This window comes from Diadema setosum, chromosome 6, assembly GCF_964275005.1.
Source record: "Diadema setosum chromosome 6, eeDiaSeto1, whole genome shotgun sequence".
NCBI lineage: Eukaryota > Metazoa > Echinodermata > Echinoidea > Diadematoida > Diadematidae > Diadema > Diadema setosum.
Window position 1 is genome coordinate 30,611,454 of NC_092690.1, and position 23,360 is coordinate 30,634,813.

Consider the following 23,360-nt stretch of genomic DNA (forward strand, 5'->3'; position numbering starts at 1 on the left):
ATGAAAATTCTGTGCATTCATATTAAGGAAAGTGAGGATGTCTCCTGCATAGAAACGATTTATAATTGGACTCACTGTTCTTTAAATACATGTAATTTTCTATAAAAAACTTCATATGAACTAGTGGGTGTGTTTGTGGAAGCATGGAAACGAATACTTGGAAATATTGCTTAAACTGTATTCTTAATATTATTCTCTCAATGGTGTTAATTGCAGCTTGAAGACTGGGAGATATTGCATATACTGTACTCTCAATATTATTCTCTTGATGGTGATAATTGCAGCTTGAAGACTTGGAGACATGGCATATTGTACTCTTATCATAACTGTCTCTGTGGTGAGAAATGCAGCTTGAAATTAAATGCATACACTTGTATTAAGCTGACAGGTATATTGGGTGGGAAGGTGCGTTGAGCTCCTTAACTCTGGACACCATAAGGGACAGGGGGAGCCATGACTCGCCGGATGTAGAAAACCGCGGCGATGGTTGCCAGAGCCACACCTAGCAACAACATCCCGATAGCCAAGCCAGCCGCTGCACCTGTGGTGTGACATAGAAACAGAGTTGGTGAATGTGTGGAGGGTTGACTAAATCACATTGTAATAAGAATTTTACACGATCAAACCACTGTTTCCTTAATAATCATACCTGAAAAGATTTTATTTTTCATTTTTTGTAATAGTCCACACATATATGTACATAATATGCCTGACGTGTTTATGCTAATCACACACATAAATGTCTACTGCAGTATATAATGAAAGATATAATCTCCAATGTGTTATATAACTTTATTTTCATTTTCAATTTGAGTACTGTATATTAAGTGGTTATTTTCGCAAATTTCGCGAATCACAGTTGAATCGCGAATTAAACAACACACGAAAATGTCGCCATGCACTAGAGTAACAATACCTGCAAGATAGCGGTGTTATCAAAATGTGAACTCAACATTCTCGCGAAAATGTCTGTCACCTTCTAATTCGCGAAAATATCTGTACGCGAAAATAACAGCTTGTACAGTATATTCAGAAACATAAGGAAATATAACGCATAAGTCACTGAGTAGAAGATAACCCAAGGTTTGGCCTTTTTTTCCCAATCATTAATTCATTGGACGGTGAGTCCCGAGAATACTCGGGCATGTGTCTATGGGAACTGCGTGTTATAGCAAAATCAGTCTGTCCTCAACAGGTTGTGTTCATTCCAAACTTTTCCTTGGCATATACAGCAAAAAGCACTTTGATTCATTAACTAGGTCTCCCATTACAACAAAATCCTAATCACTTACCAACGCTGAGGCCCTCGTGTGTGTCTCGTTCTCCACGATGGAAGTCAAATCTCAGAGAGGCTGGAGAGACGGCCAGGGTTACTTCCTACATAGCAGAGAGAGAGACAGAGAGATAGAGAGAGCATTAGTATGTAACCCTGCATCACAAAACCGACAAAAAGTCACCAGTCATGGATTTCAGTTAAGAGCTGATTCCGAAAGAGCAGACTTTTAAAGCTTTAAAATAATGTACAGTTCAATTCTAAACACTGGAAAGAAAGCACATTAATTCTGGAAAAGTGTGTACTCAGAAAAAAGACTACGAAGTATAGGGTCTAGTTGACCACTTAATCTTCTAACGAGCCCTGCTTGCAGCAGTTCAGTTGTATCACAAAACATCCTACCGTACAAAGATTTTTGCTCTAAAGCTGCAAAAATATATGGAAATAACACTATTTTCTCAATAAACTGTTATAGTAGACCTTTTAATCTAGAAAGGGTTTTTAATAAATCTTCTGCCGACATTTTGTATGTATCATTGATTGTATTGATTAGCATGCTCATGTTGGCTATTTTTATCTCTAACCCACATTTTAGAAGTACATTGTACGTTGAAACATTATAATTGTTTTTCTTGTATTTTGAATTTTTCTTTGTTTTTTGTTTTTTTGGTTACTTTTATTTTTCCACTTTTCAAAAATATAAATCTGCAAATGTCAGCCTGTGGCTTTTGAGTCCATCTGCCGGGCAGGTGACAAATCAACCTGCCAGTCTCAAACTAGCTACACAGCCATGGTGAGGTAGAAAGTAACCTATCGTAGATGATGACTGATTCTCACCTTGCCATCCTTGGTGAACTGGATGGCGAGGAGGTTGGAGGCATCAAGAACACGCTCCTCCAGCTTGGCTACAGCATCACCTAGGCTGGGTTGCTTAGTAACGTTGACCGCGTTGCCCTGCACCTTAGGCAAGCCAAGCATCTCAAAGTAGATGGTGAGGATGTCTTCATCACCCTCCACTGCCTGTATGTGTCATAAAACAATTACCAGTTATACCCAAGAATATATGACAATACAGTGGACTCCCGTTTTAATGAAGTCAGGCTGTTCTCTTTCATTATAGCAAAATTTCATTATAACCAAACAAATAAACAATAAAAATACATAAATGTGGATAATGTTGCGGCCTGAATTTTTATTTCCCATGTAACTGGAATTTTGTTAGAACTGTGTTCGTTATAACGGGAGTGCACTGTACTTCCTTTTTACTAAGATGCCTAATCAGTATTAGGTTAGTCCAAGTACATCTCTATGTTTTTTTTTTTATTTTTTTTTCCAAATCCCTTTATGGACACATAGTGAAGTGTACAATTGTGATGATTCTGAAATCATTATTCCATCAAGTAATGTATCTTTAATGTTAAGAACATAACTCTATAATAAATTTGGAAAGCACATATTATAAGCATCTATTACAAATGTTCCTGTTGTGTATAAAATCACTACAATTTTCCTGACCACTCTAATAAGAGAGAAAGATACGTCTTTGAGTACCATTCTAAGATTCCCTGTAACATATCACAGATATCTTCTCTCTCTTTTGTCATCTCACAAGAGTACTAAGGATATATCACACTGTGTATGACGTAATCTTTGTATGCATAAATATCAGAACTGCATCTTGCTGAACAATGTAAAGGATGACTCTTTGCAATGATGCTAATTATGCAAATATCTCTTGATTATAAAAATCTATGAAAATACACAAACACATGAGAACTGTCGCATTCAGTACATTGTATCTGTGTGAGCATGCATGCTTTGTCATATGGAAATTTTCAATAAATGGAGAAAAGTAGCAAAGGAAGCTATTATTGTTCAAATCACAGTTTCAATGAATTAAAGGGTGGCCATTTGGTAAATCAGACTTTGAAGAGTAAGCTACAGCATGGACTATTCAATAACTTTGATGAAAAAGATAAAAGAATGAATTGAATACCTACAATGAAAAATTTACTCACATAGAGGTTTGCAATGCGGCTGGCTGGAAGACCTGAGGCATTGGCCAAGGCATGTTGGGCAGCACTGTAGAACGTATGTGAGTTGTTCACCACATAGTTTTCATAGTTGTCTGAAGAAGAGAGAGAGAAAAAAAAAATGAATGGTTAACACATTGAGGACGATTCCCGAGTATACTAGGGCAAGCGTCTATGGAAAATGCGTCTTGTAGAAAAACCAAACCATCCTCAACGGGTTAACAGCACAATATCTGAGACAAATACATGATTGTACAAACAAATGATGTATGTAAACATATGCATAATATGGAAATTTTAAATTACCATAACAACAACAACACAAAAATCATCAGGAAAAGATAATAATAATGTCCAGGTCTGATCCTGAAACAAGAGTTTTCAGTATCAAAAATGACACATGTATGTTACTCATCAAAATAGGAAGGCCTTAATAAACCACAAACTGAAATCTAAACTCCTCCATCTACCAAAATTACTTCTGAAAAGTGCTTTGACACTGAATGACGGTCTTTTAACCCTAACTAGGCCGGGGGGGGGGGGGGGGGCCTCCGAGGCCCCCCCCCCCCCCTCGACGTTCCGCGAGACGTATCGCAATCGCAAAAAGCTATCGCCGCGACGTTTCATGACTTTTTTCTTTCAAGTCTCCCTCATCTTTTGACACCAAATTTGCGACGCCCAGGCGCGCGGTTCCGAAGTTACGCATAAATATGTACATGCATGTCAGACCAAAAATTGCTCACAAAACGTGAATTCGTGTACAATTTCAATGCAAACTGTGCTTGCAGGCAAATTTCATAAAAGCATGATTATTTTGGAGTTTTATTGATTAAAATCAATGAATAACATATTTTCTTGTTCGGAGCAATGTCAAGAACAAATTCCATCGAAAAAACAATGAAAAACATAAAGTCGAAAAAACAAAGAAATACATAAGAAATTCAAAAAAACAATAAAATACTTAAGAATTTTTTCTGATATCACAATTTTTTTTTACTACATTTGCTAAGGACACTGAAAAGAATATTTACACAAAAAATGTGCCTGTTTTGAGCTTTATTTTGTGATTTATACCAAATAGTCTGATTTCATGCATCATTATGCATAAATTAGCATAATTTAGCGTAAATGATAATTTTTTTTAAAAATTAACTTCATGGTATTTTAGATTACATCATAGGCAATGTGTGTGCCAATTTTCGTCGCGGTCGTGTGGTCGACGGCCGAGATCTGGAGGGGGGGCCTGGGAGGCCCCCCCCCCCCCCCCCCCCCCCCCCCCCCCGGCTCTATCAACTACCTAAATAGCCCGGCCTAGTTAGGGCATTCCCAAACTGTGTCCACCCAAAAGGAGATCTCCATTTCCATAACTACACCATCAGATTTTCCTGAATTTTGACTGTTGAACCTCAAGAGCACAGTATTCATGATTACCTCAAAGTAACATAAGCCATAAGCTTATCAGTCATTTCTAGCTGCTGTCAAAGTAACTGTCATTACAGCAAAATCCTAGAATAGAGGCACTAAAATTGACATCTCTCTATAAATCATTGCTTGGAAACACATGAGACAAATTTGATAATATAATTTTGTAATACAGTGGACTCCCATTAAAACAAAGTCCTTGGGATTGAAAGTTTTCTTTCGTTGTGTCACATTTTTGTCATTACCGAACAAATAAACAAAAAAAAAAAAAAAAAAAAAAAACATAGAGCAGATAATGTTGCAGCCTTTTTGTTTGCTTGTTTTTTTTTTTTTTGTTTTTTGTTTTGTTTTGTTTTTTTTTTTTACTACGTTATAACCAGAATTTTGTTATAACCATGTTCTTTATAAGGGATTGCACTCTAGTAGTAAACTGTCATAATGGCAGTACACTGCAACTATACAATCAATCTCATAGCTCTGGACTGCAGTCAGAGCAAACGATAATCATTGCAGCTTATAATTATATCTACTACAAAGGTAATCCTTTCACCACATAGACCTCTTGCATCCCAAACTTCTTGAAACAACAATTGCTGCTGTTTTTTTTTTTTTGTGTGTGTTTTTTTTTTCCCTCACTACGAGGCCTTCCTACCTTGGCCAAGAATGTCCACAGATGCATACTTGCTGTCCGACTCGTCAAAACAAGTGTGGACGTCAAAGGCAAACCCAGGAATGAAGTAGGAAAAGTGGAACATACTCTGATGCATTTCCCAGTGGTGCTCTACTCCATTTTCCTTCAGGGAAAATAACGATATGAAAGAAAATTACAGTAAAACTTAAATATTAGCAGGATTGTAACTAACAAAACAACAGATATCACCAATACAAAACAACAGATATCACCAAAACAATTTGACAAGATTGTTATGAAATACACAGTATGGCATATACACGTATAACATGTTAGTTAAAGTAATTGATTTTTAGAAAAAACCCTCATCCACAATGAAACAACTTCAAAAACATATATGCATGAATTTCACACTGCCTGGACATACTGGTAAAACTAAAGTATTTGTAGTCATGCACTGCATATATGTCTTCCTTGGACCAACAAGAATCACATGATGCATTAAACATTTCTGGGAGATAAGACAACCGCAGTATTCTTCTTCTGGGGTACGACATACAGAATGCCAATACGTAGCCCTTATACTGCACTTTGTTCAATGATTGGCACATATGCTAAAATGTTGTTGTTTGTTTTTTGTGCTGTTTGTTTGTTTGTTTTTTCTTTCATTTTTTTTGTCCAGATTGGCACAGATGTCTTGGAATGAACTGTCAATGAATAGAAATTACCTAATTCTCTTATCCCTTTGTGTTGTCACGGTCATGTTGGACTGAGACACATTTCTGTGTGTACATTTGAGTGAGCTTCCTAATATACAACAAGCTGAAGTTTGGATGGCTTTGTACAATACTGAATGGTGATGAAAAAGTTTGGCAAGTTGAGCTTAGTGCCTGGGCACATGAAAAGTTAATGTATAACAAGGAATGTGGGCAGCAAATATTCGCAAAATTAATATGGAAGCAAAAGTTCTCATCTACACTATGCATCGAAGGTAGGCCATCAGCTTCAATATTTGAACATTTCATGCTGTGAAAATATAGTGCTTTACAGTATAGGCAGCATGATTGAAACACTCCCAAGAATAGAGGGAATATCATGGAAACATACACAGAATGACGGCAATGCACATAGAGAACAAACACAACAACAAAAAACAAACAAACAGACAAAAACAACCATGGCATATCTAGAGCGGTGACACGATATTTGCTCCTGCAAGAATTGCTCCGATCTCAATTTCTCCAAGGACTATTTAGGGTTAGGGTAATGGTTGTGATGGGTTTTACGTTTTATAGTTTTATGTGAAAACTTGTGAGTAGACATTATGTTCAGCTGAGCTTGAAGATATCTCATGGGGGTAATTGTCGCAGGAGCAAATGTCATGGAACCATCAAGTGCTTGCTTACCCACACATAATGCATTCAATATTTAAGGGATGGTATAGTTTTGGTTGTGGTTTTTATATTGGGACCACTTCGTTTGGGATACCTCGGCAATGTCAAAGCCAATTTTCATATAATAAACATTGAATTTCGCTTACAATTGTATGCTCTTATATATTTCCTAAGTAGTTTCTTATTATCAAACACAAACCTGAAGCCCCATCTCAGCAAACAAATCCATCCTTTTAACCCTATTCTAACTGGGGGGGGGGGGTCAAATTGACCCCCCCCCCTCGACGTTTCGCGCCACGATTCCGCAACGCGCAAAGATTTTGCCGCGTCGTTTCATGACTTTTTTCATTGAAGTCTCCCGCATATTTTGAGACCAAATTTGTGACGTCCGGGTACACCGTTCTGAAGTCATGCAATGTTTTGCATATGCATGTCAACCGGAAAACCGCTCAAATTTATGATTTCGTGTGCAAATCCAATGCAAACTGTGTTTTTTTGTTTAATTGATATAAATTAGATTTTTCTAAAAAAATCAATTCTAATGTAGATAAGCTTGAAAAAGTGCCTCCAACAAATTTTGGCAAAAAAACAATAGAAAACAAAAGATCGAAAAAACAATAAAATACATAAGAAATTAACAAAACAATAAAAAACAAAAGAAAATGATTTTGATTGCACTATTTTTTTAAGAGAAAATTGTTTGATGTGTCTTGAGGAACTCTGACACAAAAATTTAATAATCCTTCAGTCTTTTTGATGGAGTTATAGGTGAAAATATGATTTCATGCATTAATTTGCATAATTAATTTATTAAAAGATATGAAATCAACATTTTTCTATTGTATGACCATGTAATCTTGTAGTTGACATCTGGCTCTATGTTCAGGTAAAATTTTGCGGCGATAGCGCGATCGGCGGCCGAGATCTGAAGGGGGGGGGGTCAATTTGACCCCCCCCCCCCCCCCCCCCCCCCCCCCCCCCCCCCGTAAAAACTTGGTCTCAAATAGCCCAGCAGTTAGAATACGGTTAAGATGAGGATATCAAAAAAAAAAAAAAAAAAGGAAAAACAAAGAGAAAAACAGCACAAAATGTGTCTTACCATCCACTTGCCTTGGTAGTTCAATTTCAGTGGCATCTGATGGACTCTATTACCATGAAAGTTATCACCAGACCAGTTACCCTGCAGAGTGACACAAAATCAATTCTTACTTCTCTGGCATCAGCAAACAACACAAAAACATCACAAAATGGTTTTACCTCAAGTTTAACCCTAACTAGGCCGGGGGGGGGGGGGGGGGGGCCTCCGAGGCCCCCCCCCTCGACGTTCCGCGCGATGTATCGCTAACGTGAAAAGCTATCGCCGCGACGTTTCATGACTTTTTTCTTTCAAATCTCCCGCATCTTTTGACACCAAATTTGCGATGCCCGGGTGCGCGGTTTCGAAGTTGCGCATAAATATGTATGTGCATGTCAGACCAAAAATTGCTCAAAAACGTGAATTTGTGTACAATTTCAATGCAAACTGTGCTTACAGGCAAATTTCACAAAAGCATGATTATTTGGGGGTTTTATTGATTAAAATCAATTATTAATATATTTTCTTGTTCGGAACAATGTCGCAAACAAGTTTCATCGAAAAAACAATGAAAAACATAAAGTTGAAAAACAAAGAAATACATAAGAAATTCAAAAAACAATAAAATACTTTAGAAATTTTTTCTGATGGCACAATTTTTTTTCTCTTATATTTGCTCAGGACACTAAAAAGAATATTTACACAAAAAAATGTGCCAATTTTGAGCCTTATTTAGTGATTTATACCAAATTGTCTGATTTCATGCATCATCACGCATAAATTAGCATAATTTAGCATAAATGATAATTTTTTTTTAAATTTAACTTCATGGTACTTTAGATTACATCATAGGCAATGTGTGTGCCAATTTTCGTCGCGATCGCGCGGTCGACGGCCGAGATCTGGAGGGGGGCCTGGGAGGCCCCCCCCCCCCCCCCATGATCTTCCTAAATAGCCCGGCCTAGTTAGGGTTAACAAGTTCAACAAACTGCTTGAAAGACAATCAGTCTACTGAAATGAATAGTTTGCAATAAATACTTAAGTCAACTACCCCTACATACTTACATCCATGCTGGTACATGTACATTTGTAATTCATTTTCTTTCTTTTTTTTCCCTACCATTTTTCATTCCTTCATCTTTTTCCCCTCCCTTTTTCTATGTTTAATTATCATTTCTGGTAAAACAGGTATGAATAAAATTATTTTAAAAGTAGACACATCTTAAATCTATTTATGAGCAATAAATCATAAAAAAAAAACAACAAACAAACATGGTTATCAATAGACCAATGGCCACCCCCATACACAGGAACAATGTATAGGCCATAGGCCTATATATCATACTGAGTTAGGTTAAATTGCGTGGATTTGTCAGTGTACAAATGTATACCAAAGACAGGTATTTAGAAGATTTTGAACATTTAGATATATACAATAGAGAAATGTTCACAATCATATTGAGATGATGCAGAAGAGAATAGATATCAAATACTGTACCAAGAAAGAGTGAAGTGCCTTGCAGAAGTGCAGGTGAGATAGTCCCACATCATGTTGGAGTCAGTGTGCAAGGAGAGATTAGAGCTAGTGACATACACTGCACCATTAGAGAGAAGAGGTGAGGCAGAAAAAAGTTGTCAAAAGTGCACAGCGAACTACAGGATCTGTACTACTTACCTATAAAACCAGAAATTTTTGCAAGCATTAATAATTTTGTGAATTTCATTAGAGCCACAATTTGCAAAATCAAAATGCATGCAAAAGTTTGTGTGTACACTACAGTGCACTCCCATTTCAATGTACACAGTTGTAATGAAATTCTCGTTACAATGTAATCACAACTCAAAATGACCATCTACCTTACATACAGGACCCATGTCTCTCAGTACATTTTGTTATATACTGTTCAGTTTTTAACCCGTTGAGGATGGACTGATTTTGCTATAACACTCATTTCCTATAGACACCTGCCGGAGTATTCTCGAGACTCGTCTTCAATGGGTTAAAGAAATTTCAAAAGGAACTGCCAGTCCAGAGGATTTTGTTATAATGGGAGTGCACTATTCATGCACTGAACGCCTGTGGCAATTCACAAAAATGTAAAGTCTTGAATATTTCTGGTTAACAGTATGCAAGACAGCTATGCCAATTGCAAACTTCCATTGGATAGATTTGGCATTAGTGCTTCCTGGGTATACCTTGTACAATACTGCTGACATAATATCTATGACATTAATCAATTTTTGTACACTGAGGGAAGAGAAATAACACCGAATGGAAGAGAAAGAATCTTGGATGAATGCAAGATGATGATAGAAAAGAAAAAGTGTGAAACATTGTAACAATCTGATACTTCATAAGGCATTGCAATTAGTTTACTGCTAGGTTACCACATGAGACATTCACGTTATAATACTGTACTAATGCTGTGCCAATATGTAGTCATATAAATGCCATCTTTGATCTCACAATAACTCCCAAGGTTAGGTTCCAATGCAGTGGATAAACTCAATGCTCAATAAGCTACAAATGTACATTGACTCCCTTGATGCCTCAAAAAACAACAACAACAACAACAACAAAACAAAAAACAAAAAAGCAGCATTTTTAGCCGTGTTGTGAGTAATATAACCAGAATAAGCAAAGAGAGAGCAAAGAATTTGGACACATACAGATGTGCAATTATGATACTAAATAATAATAAATAATAACAAATTATAATAGTGACAAAAAATAAACACCTTAAAAATACAAAAAAAAAATAGGAATAGATGATATCATAGAGCACAAAACACCATATAATCTGTATATGTTTTCAACAGAAGAACAAAAACTCTAAAATTGATATAGACCCCGTTTACAGTGTAAGGCTCAGCCGCGGCTCGGCCGCGGCCCAGCCCACCTTCATTTCAGTGTAAACGCGCAAAAGGCCAAATGCGAGGCCAAAATTGGCCTCGCATTTGGCCTCGCTCTGGAGGTGGTCTCGGCCGCAGCTGAGCCGCAGCAGAGCCCGGCCTTTTCTCAGTGTAAACGCAAACTGGGCCAAATGCGCGGCCAATTTTAGTCTGGCTTCCAAACCCTCTGCCTGTATCTTTCGCTATTCAGGATATTAACCCCCTCAACGTCGAAAACTAGTATAGTCTAAGGTGGTTTTGTCCTGCAAAGGATTTTTTACTTCGGCAAAGGCCTTTGCCAGAACGGCGACTTTTTCGCCACGGAATTCAGTCGGCAAAGGGTCTGAAAACCAGACAATACCAAATTGCGTTTGTTTACAAGCAGAGCGCCACTACGACAAAATATTGAAAGGTTCGAATCAAAAGCGCGCCCGAGCCCTGCAGTGTAAACGGACAAAATTGCGAGGCTCAGCCTCGCAATTGAGGCTGGGTTCGGCCGCGGCTCAGCCCAGCCCCGCACTCTAAACGGGGTCTTAGTTCACGAAAAGTGATGCATGTTTAATAGTAGTCAAGGAGGTTGTTAATAATAACTACATGTATATGTGTTTACTCTGCTGTGCTTGTTCATGCTATTCATATTTCTGCACATTTTTAACATGTTTAAGAAATAAAAATGACTAAGGTGTTTAACAGAAAACTATGTGAGGGATTTAGGCTACATGTCACACAGTAAATGTATTACCCCACTGACACACTGTCATCAATCCCCGCAGAGTGAACCCACAAAAAGAGGTCAAACGTATACAATGACTTGTATAGAGCATAAACTAATAATATGTGACCGTGCACCTCAAAACGAACATAAAGTCGCACACACTGATTTTGCGTGAGGACTGAAAATAAGTGAAATGGGTCAACCTAGTCGAACTTGACTTTTCCATATTTTCTGAAAGAGCGGGTCTTCTTTTACATTATGCTAAAATTTGGTATCATAAAACTGGCAGGAAAGTGTGTTTTTTTAGCAGTTTATCTCGAACATTTTGGTAGAATAGTGTGATTAGGTGTGTCTTTGGAATCCCTTTTTCATTTCTGAAAAACCTTGTCCGCACTCTTCACTTTCAACTCTAATAACTTTTGAAAGGATAGTGCTGCTGCTTTGAAAGTTGCTATTAATTATAGACAGAATGTGTAATTGAGGCATGCTTAATTTCAGTTTAATCTGATAATCCCTTCATTGTTGTTACTCTGGCGGTTTACTTCCTGTTTTTTGTCCCATTCATCGCACAGCCAGCAAGGTTTGGTAAAGATTAAGCGCTTGAATAGACACTGTACTTCAGAGCCTCTTTTCTCAGTTCACACTTTTCCTGAGTTTGTGCTTTCTTTCCAATATTTAGATAGGTTAGGAGAGTCCATTTGATTTGAGTTATACATTATTTTAAAGCTTAAAGTCTGTTCTTTCAGAATATGGTCTTAATTACAAATTCATGTCTAGCGACTTTTTGTTTGTTTTGAGGTGCAGGGTCACATATAGATGTATTGTAAGCTATAAGCACGAATACTTATTGGAGCATGCCAGGACAGAAATACCCTTGTACCATACACCAATGAACATTCAAGCGAAGACACTGATGAACAGCTGTGTATGTTATGTTTATTACAGTGTGTATTAGTAGCATTGTTCACACGAGGAAGGAGAGGTCATCAACTTGAAAAAGAACACAGAGAATAATATGCAATACATCAGGGCATATAATATTATTTCATCCACTACCCAACTAGGTTTCAGGCAGGGGCCCAATACTTTCAGGTAAACGCTTTATATTCATTAACTTTTTGTTTCATAAGACAAGAGGGAAAATATTGTAGCTAGTGGGCCTCTATCACCCTCATGCAATGGTAGTATTGATGTTATAAGTTTCAAAATATCACAATCTCTTCAGAGTTACAATGAACACTCATTTTCTCGAATGATCTTTGGAACAATATTGAATACAGCTCCATTCAAGAATCTAGATCATATTTTGAATTTGACAATATTTAGGAGTTAATATAGCGTCTGAGGGTAACCCAATACGGATATGATTCGTGCTAGGCCTTTCACAAAGTAAGATCTTTTTTTTTTTTTTTTTCCTCACCATCTCAGAAAATCAATGTGGCACTGACCATCAAAAAAATCCTCAAAGAAAATCAAACAGAAAAGTAAGGAAATATTCTGTGCATGCTTCTTGAATATTTTCATTGTGGTACACACAACTGGAAAACAAAGACACAATCCTACAGCAGTAAAAGCAAGAAGTATAGATTTGCAGCAGCATATTAAAAGACAGAAATAAATCTGTCTGGGAACAATATTTGACTGACCCTTGCAAAAAAGTATTCCATGGTGCCGTTCCAGGAGTGGGTGCCATTGGAATGTGAGCTCTGAGTGATCCAGGCCTCGGCTTCAATGTCGCGAATTGTGGTCTTTGGAGTAGGAGAGAAAACAAACAAACAAACAAACAAACAAATTACACATTTCCTTCAATTGCCAAATTTAGCTTAAACAAAGGCCCGAATTCACAGAGGTGGTACAATTGAAACCATGGTTTAAACTATGGTTTATGCAATTTCTTTTTGCGTTAATATGTGTACGATTGACAGATTGCGTACATCAACAGACATCCAGAAGGAAGCGAGCATTGCTTCACCTATTTCACGCTTATTTTAGACCATGGCACAAGGTTTGGGTTAAAACTAGCTTCGTGAATTCAGGCCAAAATGTTTTTAAAATTCACACAGTTACACAGAAACAGATAACTATTCAAAGTACATAAATTAATGTTTTGATCTGTTTGACACAGGGCTCTAGTCATCATTTAGTTAAATTCTACGCACATGCTGTGGCTAAATTCATGTGCTTTACAAGCGTTTCTTTACAATTGATTGACAAATTGTCCGACATCGAAACATCTGTATGGAAGAATTTCATGAATTTCAAAGCATTTCTTTGAGTAAAAAGCCTGCTGGCTTCAGTCATGACAGAAGCCACAGAGAGAACTTGTCGACGACCAGAAACGCAGTCATTTCTACATTGCGTACATTGCCTTCGTAGATCCAGTTGGAGTTGTTGTGCAGGATGAAGCTGTAGGGTGATCGGAGAGAGACATGTTTGTCATCCAGGGACTCGGCATCCCGGAAGAAAGAATGCACAGGAATCGGCCCAACGCTGCACTTCTCCGTGTCATAGTTAATTTTGTATGACAATCCTGCAAATACAGATATCAAAGTAAAGGTTATTCACCAAGTCAATTTATCTCTCTTATTTCTCTTCAGTACAGTACCTGAATACCCTTTAAGTGTATGATGATGTATGACAGTCCTAAAATAGGTATATTTAAGTAAAGGTTATTCAACAAGATGATTTATCTCTCCTTTTTTTAATACCTGTATACCCTCTATTTGTATGATGGTGTATGAGAGTCCTGCAATAGATACATCACAGTAAAGTGTATTCACCAAGGCAATCACATATCTCTTTTCAATACCTGTGTATCATCTAGCAAGGGTTGCACCATTATTGGGTTAAGTACATCAATAGTCCCTGCAGACTGTAACAGACCCACGGACATACAGTGCAATTATAAGACTACACAATGTTAAAAGTGTTTGCACATTTGTGCAAAACCAAAACATTTTTGTATATTATGTGGATTAATGTGAAAGCAGAAATGATAGAACATAACAGTGTAGTTCAAGGAAAATCAGTCAATCTGTAAAAAGACATAGGCATATAAGTTATGTACAGTTCTAGTGGCGCCGGTGCTGGATGAGGAGACTACATACAATGTAGGCCTACAGATAACATAAAGAGAACTTAACACATACAACTGTATTTTCTAGCATGGTAAGAAATTCCTCTTTCAGAAAACAAGGGAAATTGCATCAACCACAGTATATATCAGTATGTTTACTTTTCATAAAATATGAAATTTTATGTCAACCATCTGTTCTTTTTCAATCTGCTGTCACAAACTCACTCATCCTGATATGACACTGAACAATGCAGTCATACCGTTAATATAATCATGATTATGCAGACATGGGTGATACTGACATCTTATAATTGATAGACAGGTGTATAATAAACCAAGTTTGGCTGCCAACATGCATGCAATGTTCACCTGTATGTAAAGATATCCCCTTCTGTTTTGATGGATTGTACTCTGTTATTAAAGCTCAAGGTAAAGACCCCCCCCCCCCCCCCCACCCGACATGAAGGATCTCTCTTGGCTTTGAGTTTTATTACTTTTTTGTTTTGTTTTGTTGTTCTTTCAAGTACAAACCTGCATTAAAGTCGTGCACCTCTCTGATCGTCGTTCCATTCTGATCCTTTCCCCATGGCTGATACATGTAGGCCACCAGCTTGGCTTTGTAGCTGTAATGCTCCTATATACCAACAACAAAACACACAACAATTCAACAAAACAAGATAAGATGCAAAAATAAAAACAACTCAATATTTACCCTGGTATGAGGATGATACCCGAAGTGTCAACCTTTTTGTTATATCTACACACATTTTAATAACTTGAACAACACATGACAGTCTGTCATTAAGAAGGCATTTAAAATGACATACATGTACATGTATTGTACAACTATGTAAGTGTAAGGCACACATAATCTGACTCTCACCAAGATCTAAAGGGACAGACAGCATGGATAATATCTTTGCTACGAACTGAAACTATATCTGGACGTTGCGATACAATGGTCCCGATAACACATGGTATCTCATGTTGGAGAATTACATAAGTAAGAATAAGATTTTCACCTTTCACGTACATAATGATTATATTTTCATAACCAAGCTTAGCTTCTTAAAGCCTCACTGTGCACAGCAAGACATGCGTTTTTAATAAATTGGTTATTTCATCATAACGGCACCATATATATAATTTTGATTCCTTTCTATATAACTGATTTATTGTCTGAAAATAACATGCAAAAGATTGATAAACATTTGATTATTCATATCATTATGTTCTTCCATGGCTTAACACCTGACCCCTCTTCTTTTTGGCTCCTTTTTCTTTTTCTTTTTCTTTCTTCTTTTTACGAGGTACATAAAAGAATAAACCCTCCTTGAGGTCTACTTTTTCATAATTGCAGTTAGCCCAGATGTCCTTACACAAACAGACAATAAGTGCAGATCACCTATCTCCTTTAATCCCCCTCTGTATAACAATAGCATTCATGAGAGGCCATCACATTGTATACAAACAAGACTAAGTGGATTTGTCTAGAACTCACAATACAGCCAAGTTTTGAAGAAACCTTCAAACAGAAAAAATGTGCTAATAATAGACCCAAATAGGGTTATACAGCTATAATGTAATACCTTGTTATTCCTAAACAGTCTATCATTCAGTTGCTCAACCTATCATTACGAATGTACTATACAGTGACCGTGCATCACAAAACGAACAAAAAGTTGCACACACTGATTTTGTGTGAGGACTGAAAATAGGTGAAATGGGTCAACCTAGTCGATCTTGTCTTTTTCATATTTTCTGAAATAACAAGTCTTCGTCTACATTATGCTAAAAGTTGGGATCATAAAACGGGCAGGAAAGTGTGTTTTTAGCAGTTTGATTAGGTGTGTCTTTACAGTCCCCTTTTCATTTCTTAAAAACCTTGTACACACTCTTCAATTTCAAATGTAATAACTTTTGCAAGGATGATGCTACTGCTTTGAAAGTTGGCATTAATTAAGGACAGAATGTGTTAATAAGGCATGCTCAATTTCAGTTTAATCTGATAAGCCCTTCACTGTTGTTACTCTGGTGGTTTACATCCTGTTTTTTGTTCAATTCATCGCACAGCCAGCACGGCTTGATAAAATTTAGCGCTTGAATAGATACTGTACTTCAGAGCCTCTTTTCTCAGTTCACACTCTTCCCAAGTGTGTGCTTTCTTTCCAATATGATTTGAGTAATCAATCATTTTAAAGCTTAAAGTCTGCTTTTTCAGAATATTCTCTTAACTTAAATTTCATGTCTGGAGACTTGGTGTTCGTTTTGTGATGCAGTGTCATGCATATCATGTCACATGAGTCCAACATCGCGTGGCTTTGGGACAATTTTAGAATCTAAGAGATTGCCTGAGCCAAATGACAGACTAATGCAATGATCATGTTCCTAGCAATAAATTGAAAAATCAGTAATATACACACCCTTGTAAAGTGAGTCACATGGTACTTTGGAATCACAGACTCCACATCCACAGAGAAGACGTCCGGGAAGTCTGGGAAAGCCTTCACACGCTTGTAACCAGGGCACACGACACCGAGTGGGGGCTGTGGGGATGTAAAGTTTGATAGAACAGAGACATAATCGTGAAACAAAAGCTGCTCTGTCACGACCTACACTAATACAGCCGATGAGGCAGACAAAATGTAGTGGATATTTGTAGTGATAATCATAACTCCACTATAAACATGTGCAGTGAGTTTCTAGATCTGAATTCATACTTGGAAACATGAACTTTCATAATTTTACAAAATATCCATTGGTCAACTCTCTTCCACAACTGCCTGTAGACACATATGTCAGTGCATTCTACATATTATATACCAGTTGCAAAATTCATTTACCATAGACTTATTCGTAAGACACTGTGATTAGTTTCTATTAATAGCTTCATAAACTAATGCCTAGTATCACATCATCATCTACCTAACATTTCCGCTTTTCAGTTTGGATATTTTTTTTTTTTTTGCCATGGAGACTTTTAAAAGGGCTACATTACATATAACAGAGTTGCTTGTTTAATCTGTTGTAGAATTCCACATGAGTGAACATCAAAATAACACACACTAATCAACTTCTAATGGATATAAATATGTCATAGTATCTCATTTGGGAGAAAGACTTGCAATATAATGTATTCACAGTTTGACATCATGCATACATGACAAATGTAAGAAATCACCACAGACATGAAATCCTTTAATAGTACTGCAGACAAAATAGTTTATGAGCATATTCTGTCAATCACATCTGGCAAGCCAGTTTCTCAAGTGGTCAAATTTGCAATCGAAACTACATCCTGTGAATAAGAAATATTTCAAAGTACCGTGGTATGTGGGAATTTTCCTACTTGGAAGATGGCAAATGTTTCATTCGTGCCACAGGAAACCATGTTTTGGCATAGTACAATGTATGTCATTGTACACTTTCCCCCCACCATTAGACTTGTGAAATTTATGCAGAGAAAAACACCTTCATATGGCATACAGAATTTTCGTTGTACCATGGGGAAAATAGCACAGTAGTATAATAGCACTGTCTTTTCTGGACTCTGCATTTATCCACATACATTTATACAACATACACCTGTTGCAGCATGGTTCATCAACCACATGTGGTGAAGATGCAAATGAGTGTACTCCTAACTCTTACTTCCATCAAGACCTTTGCTACTAGGGGATCTTATTATCCCAGGGGGGTGACCTGAGCGGCTTTGGCACAATCGATGCAGTGATTCTTGCAAGTCTATTAAATATAGTGGTAACTCGTCATGATGAGGTCGGATACACAGAGATACTTGATATAACAATATGATTTTGCAGCAACCTGTTCCCATTCCTTTTACATTCTTTTATTTTTAGCCCTCATATAACAAGATACCCAATATAAAAAGCATATTTCAGTGGTCTCAAGCGGTGTGTTATGAGGTTCCTCTGTTACATGTACAATCTGTACCTCAAATATTCTTTCGTAGTCGAGAGGTCCCGGCTTCATGTCGAAAATCTCGTAGTTGTGGGAGAAGGTATGCCTCTCATCACTTGTTCCATTGTACCCTGACAAAACAAACAGCAAACAGTGGTTTAGCAATGTGTGGCAGCCATCATCTTCCCAGCACCACATTGGAGAAAAAAAAAAAGAAGAAGAAAGGACGAAGCTCCTTTGACAGGGCATTCAGGCAGCATGTTGTAATATTAGGGAGCTTTAGATTTTAGACACGCGGACGTTCAAAGGAAAAAAAATGTTCTGAGCGTGCGCAGTAGCGCGCGTAAAGTCAATCTATTTTTAGCTTGCGTCGCCTGAGTTTTTCACTACGCGTACTGGGCTATTTTCACGTCCGCACAGTTTGCGACGTAGAGAGCTTCTTCATGCACTGATCATATGGGGGCGCGATTTTATGTTTTATACGTTGTGTCCCAGCGGAATCTAAAGCTACTTTTCCACACGACGCAGGGAGAGGAGAACATTCAGCGCAAGCGTCGGCTCAAACGTCTGCGCGTCAAAATCTAGAGCTCCCTATTGTACTTTTGTCCAAACTCATACACTCAGATTGAATGTTTTAGAAATATATGCATATATGAATTTACAAACAAACCCATAAAAAAACAAATAAGAAATAACTCATTTTTTTGTAATACAATGTACAAAAAACTTTCCATTTTATGGGTAATAACAAAGTCAGCGAAGAGTCATACAAATATCAAACAATCTGAATGAATATCCTGCTTTTTGACAAAGTTGGCATTGAGTTCCAAAGTTGAGTATTCAAATATATTGCAACATTCTTTGTTCTCATCAAAAGAACACTTCACATATAAAATTCAAGCTCCTTTCTTACTGCTATGACTTTCTATAGCATTAACTTGTCAAGCTTTTTGGTCTTTTGATTTCAAATTCTAAATAATGTATGACTGTCGGTGCAAGGCAATATCATAAATCCCTTTTAAAAACATGCTCAAGTTACGATATAGTGGGCTTTTAACCCGTTGAGGACGAGTCCCGAGTATACTCGGGCAGGTGTCTATGGGAAATGCGTGTTGTAGCAAAATCAAACCGTCCTCAACGGGTTAAAAATGAGTATAATGTACAGTGTACAGTGTACATGTATACGTACATGTGTATTATCTCTTTATTGTTTCAATGAATGGGTACTATGTACATGTATATAAAGGGAAATGCATTCATGAAAGAAAACTCCCACTTGGAAAGCTATATTATTTATGAGTGAAAGTCGCCAGATTTCTTACTTGAGCCATTGATCATTGCCCTCATTGGGATTTCAGAAGCGCCGTAGGGCATCTTGTAACCTGGAGCAGAGAAGAAGTAGTCCAGCAGGTACGTGGTGTTGGACCCTTCGTGGTACACACATCGTTGCCAGTGGTTTGCGGCCACTCCCCGGACCGACTCCATGCCGACGTAGGTCTCGTTGAACTCTGAGCCGAACTGGAAGACGGCGTCAGTGCCGTTGATGTGTCCCGTGCCATTTTCAACATGGAAGCCGTAGATACTGAACCCCTTGGAAAGATCCCCAACGGTGCAGTTCACAGGCTCTGTGTCATGTTCAAAAGCACAGTACTTCATCTCAAAAGTCAAAATTCCTACAGACAATATAATCACATTTCTGAAATGAAATACAGAACAAAGCTCTACAAAAGATTTGCCAGTCACTTTCTCTTCACCTTTATACTGAGAATAGATTGAGCACATAGCACAACTGGTTTACCTTAGCAATAAATTATGCACGGCAAGTTTGTATTTGTTTGATTTGTATTCATCTAAAAAAAAAAAAAAAAAATGTCATACTTTAATACAAAATGAATGTTTCGTTTTTGCATACAGTATATTGTGTTTCTGAGCTGCTTCTAAAACTGAAAAATTGCATTTGCCGATCTATAACCTTCAACAATTTAGTCAAGATAATGTTATTTAATCTTGTAAACATCATTCACAGAGTATCTGAACTTCAATCAAGTACAAACTTATGAAAAAGTCTGCTCTGAGCTCACCAAAATCTTCGTTAAGCTGGGTGCGGACAGTTTGATTGAGCCTGTAGTCGTATGCCGTGAAGTAAGTCAGGTTTCCATACACAGAGTACGAAGACCCCCGGTTATTGATCTCATCGTAATACTCATCCAGCAAGATGGAGTAACCACGGTTACCGATGTTGGCCTCTACTTTGAGACGGTATTGATTGGGAAGCTTCGGGATTGGTGGTCCATCATAGGGGAAGATATAGTTGGTGGGATTGCACACAGTCAGATCAGGTTGTGCCACAGCTCCAATTGCTGTCCCCACAACAAGTAGAACTAGGAGTACGGGAGAAACCATCTTGCGCAAATCTGGAGCAGGAAATCATATCATGATTTTATTTACCATATAAACGATATTAAAAGCAAATGGAAAGAACACATATAAGGTTAACTGTAAAACAATCTTTATTTTGTATAGAATTTCACTTTCCTTTGAATCATTCATGTCTAAATTCTCTGTATGTATTGCGGGTAACATATGAACAGTCAAAGTTACATTATATGTGAACATTAGTTTTCCAGAGACGAGATTCCATGATTATGTCAAAAGACACACTGAAAGAGGGGCAAAAATCAAAGTAAGCAGACAGCCTCTAGCTATATAGCTCTAGAGCGCATTAGGCAAACAGTATACCTGATTGCAGCCATGGCTTGATGATGCCATTGCATTGTAACCAATGTATATTCAACCATTTATTTTATTTCTTTTTTAATAAAGAGAGAACAGTAAAGCCAACTAGTAATTCTTTGTACGGCATGTGCCTGGTTGATACATTTTTCTGACTAAGTTAAATAGATTGTGTTGCTAGTCACCTCGGGGAAACCATTATTATTATCATTATTGAATCACATGGGGTTTGCATTATTCCCTTGCTTTCCTTGGGTGGGTGCATGCGGACGTGGACCTTTTCATCAGGCTTTTGCCACGGTCGCCCTTTGCAATGAAAGCATGAATTGGGATCCTTTTTCTTTTGTGTGGGTGAATCACAACAAATGCACACACAGGTCATCAAATTAGCCTACTTTCTTTTCAGACCTGGATAGAGCCTACTTTGGACTGGGAGGCAGACATGCGTGGGCCGGGGGGGGGGGGGGGGGGGGGGGGGTACTGGTACCAAGTGAGGGAATAGATATAAATGTAGGAATTACTAGGATGAGGTCATGGGAAACCAGACAGAAGTGAACTATTCTTAGTTTGTAGCCTAGATTTAATAACAGTACCGTTAGACTCTATACCTACATTGTATCCCAGCAGCAGCGCACACTTTTTTTTCTTTTTCTTTTTCTTTTTTTTTTTTTGGGGGGGGGGATATTAAACAGGAGAAAATCCACTCATATTCTCCAACAAGAAATAAATTTACATGTTTTATAATTCAGCTCTTTATTTACATATCAAAGGAATAATGTTTACAGAAACATACATGTACTATCATCTACTAGAGTCTCTATAGAGTTTGTCTAGAACTTAAGCATACGAATATGATCTAGATTCGTACGGTTGTAGACATCAGGTAAAGTAATATAAGGTTTAGGCCTAATTAAATAAATGTATTTGTATGAAACAAAAGCCAGTTGGGCCTGGTCCTCCAGTTCGTGCTGGTTACTGACTGATTAAAAAAAAAAAAAAAAATGACAAAGAAAGAAAAAAATAAACTTTTTCTATTTGCCTGTATCCCGGGCGCCCACCTTTTTCTGTGCATACCGTGGAGTGTCATCATGCATTAGTCTATAGTCCAAGTACAGTAGCCTAACACAGTGTAGGACCTAACTTCAGAGATTGAACGTTACATCTGCTTGATTAAATTGTTAACTTTGGAAACACCATATTTGCGACGGCAAGTCACGAGAGTCACATCAATACAAACAGGGTATTAACAAGTAGATTCTAGGGCCCAACGTGAACAAGTTATGGGCATGTATGTAAACATAAAGTAAATGCGACTTCTTTCACTTTTTGCGTAGAACTACTAGGCCTAACAAACTTTGTTAGAAATATTTGCAATTTTCCACAGAACAGACTTGTTAGAAGAGTGAGACTATTACAAGATCTACATAAAATTGTAGTGACTAGAAATGGAAACACTGTCATTCATGGAAATTTGTCTCTGACTAACAAATCGGTCAAAAGTAGGACAATCCCTTGGAACAAGTGAAGTAGAATCTAACGTTAGGTAAATATGGATGAGCGATCCGCCATTCACATGATGCAACTCAACTGGCGCATCAGCAAACCGGGGCAGCAAACCCACTTCTGAAGTTCTGTGTCCTACAGCAACAGAGCTGTGCATGGTTTCAACAAATCCCTGCTAAACCAATTGCAAATCATTGTAGGGTTTGCACAACACTGACATACCTTTCATCCTTTGATTTTTCAGATGGCTTATAACAAGACGCGAAGTCAGGTTTATCGTGTTTATAGCTTTATCAGACGTGCCTGGCCCTGGGAGGAACGACGACGTTAATTGCCCGGCCTGTTGCTGGAGCTTCCGGGCTAGCTATCATGTGCATCCTCATGTGTGTCGACCGGTAAACGTACACGGTGGTGGTACCGTGTACCAGCTGCCAAGTCATGTGACTTCATGCAGGCACAGTACAGTACAGTGACCTTATCATATGCAGCTCGCTCCTCCTGATATCTACCAGTCTCAAACATGTAGATTGCGAAATGGCGCCGCGCGCGCTAGTTACGTAAAATTGAACAAGTGCATTGTTGAGCATCAATTGGTATTGGCGGTAATCAGAGATGCGTTTAAACGCAGTTTCTTATAGTTTCCTACAAAAACCGCAAGTCTTCTGTGGCAGCGCTCTTCCGTTGAAATACAG

General features: G+C 37.8%; 1 protein-coding gene across 1 annotated transcript; it reads right to left on the bottom strand.

Annotated features, from left to right (window-relative positions):
- LOC140229717 (uncharacterized) lies at positions 1 to 20,835 on the bottom strand. Its single transcript, XM_072309956.1, has 13 exons — positions 20,514 to 20,835; positions 19,755 to 20,057; positions 18,466 to 18,563; positions 16,935 to 17,057; positions 15,043 to 15,145; positions 13,799 to 13,965; positions 13,082 to 13,183; positions 7,853 to 7,933; positions 5,381 to 5,522; positions 3,292 to 3,401; positions 2,111 to 2,293; positions 1,293 to 1,377; positions 1 to 541 (listed from the first exon to the last, which is right to left on the bottom strand). The coding sequence occupies exons 1-13, from the start codon at positions 20,833 to 20,835 to the stop codon at positions 420 to 422; spliced, it is 1,941 nt and encodes a 646-aa protein (XP_072166057.1). The 3' UTR covers positions 1 to 419.
- Between the last annotated feature and the right edge of the window lie 2,525 nt (positions 20,836 to 23,360).

Coding starts and splice junctions, on each gene's coding strand:
- LOC140229717 (XM_072309956.1), bottom strand. CDS start 20,835: ATGGTTTCTCCCGTACTCCTAGTTCTACTTGTTGTGGGGACAGCAATT. Junction 18,564..19,754: donor GGCAATGATCAATGGCTCAA/GTAAGAAATCTG, acceptor TTGTTTTGTCAG/GGTACAATGGAACAAGTGAT. Junction 13,966..15,042: donor GGTGCACGACTTTAATGCAG/GTTTGTACTTGA, acceptor CTGTATTTGCAG/GATTGTCATACAAAATTAAC.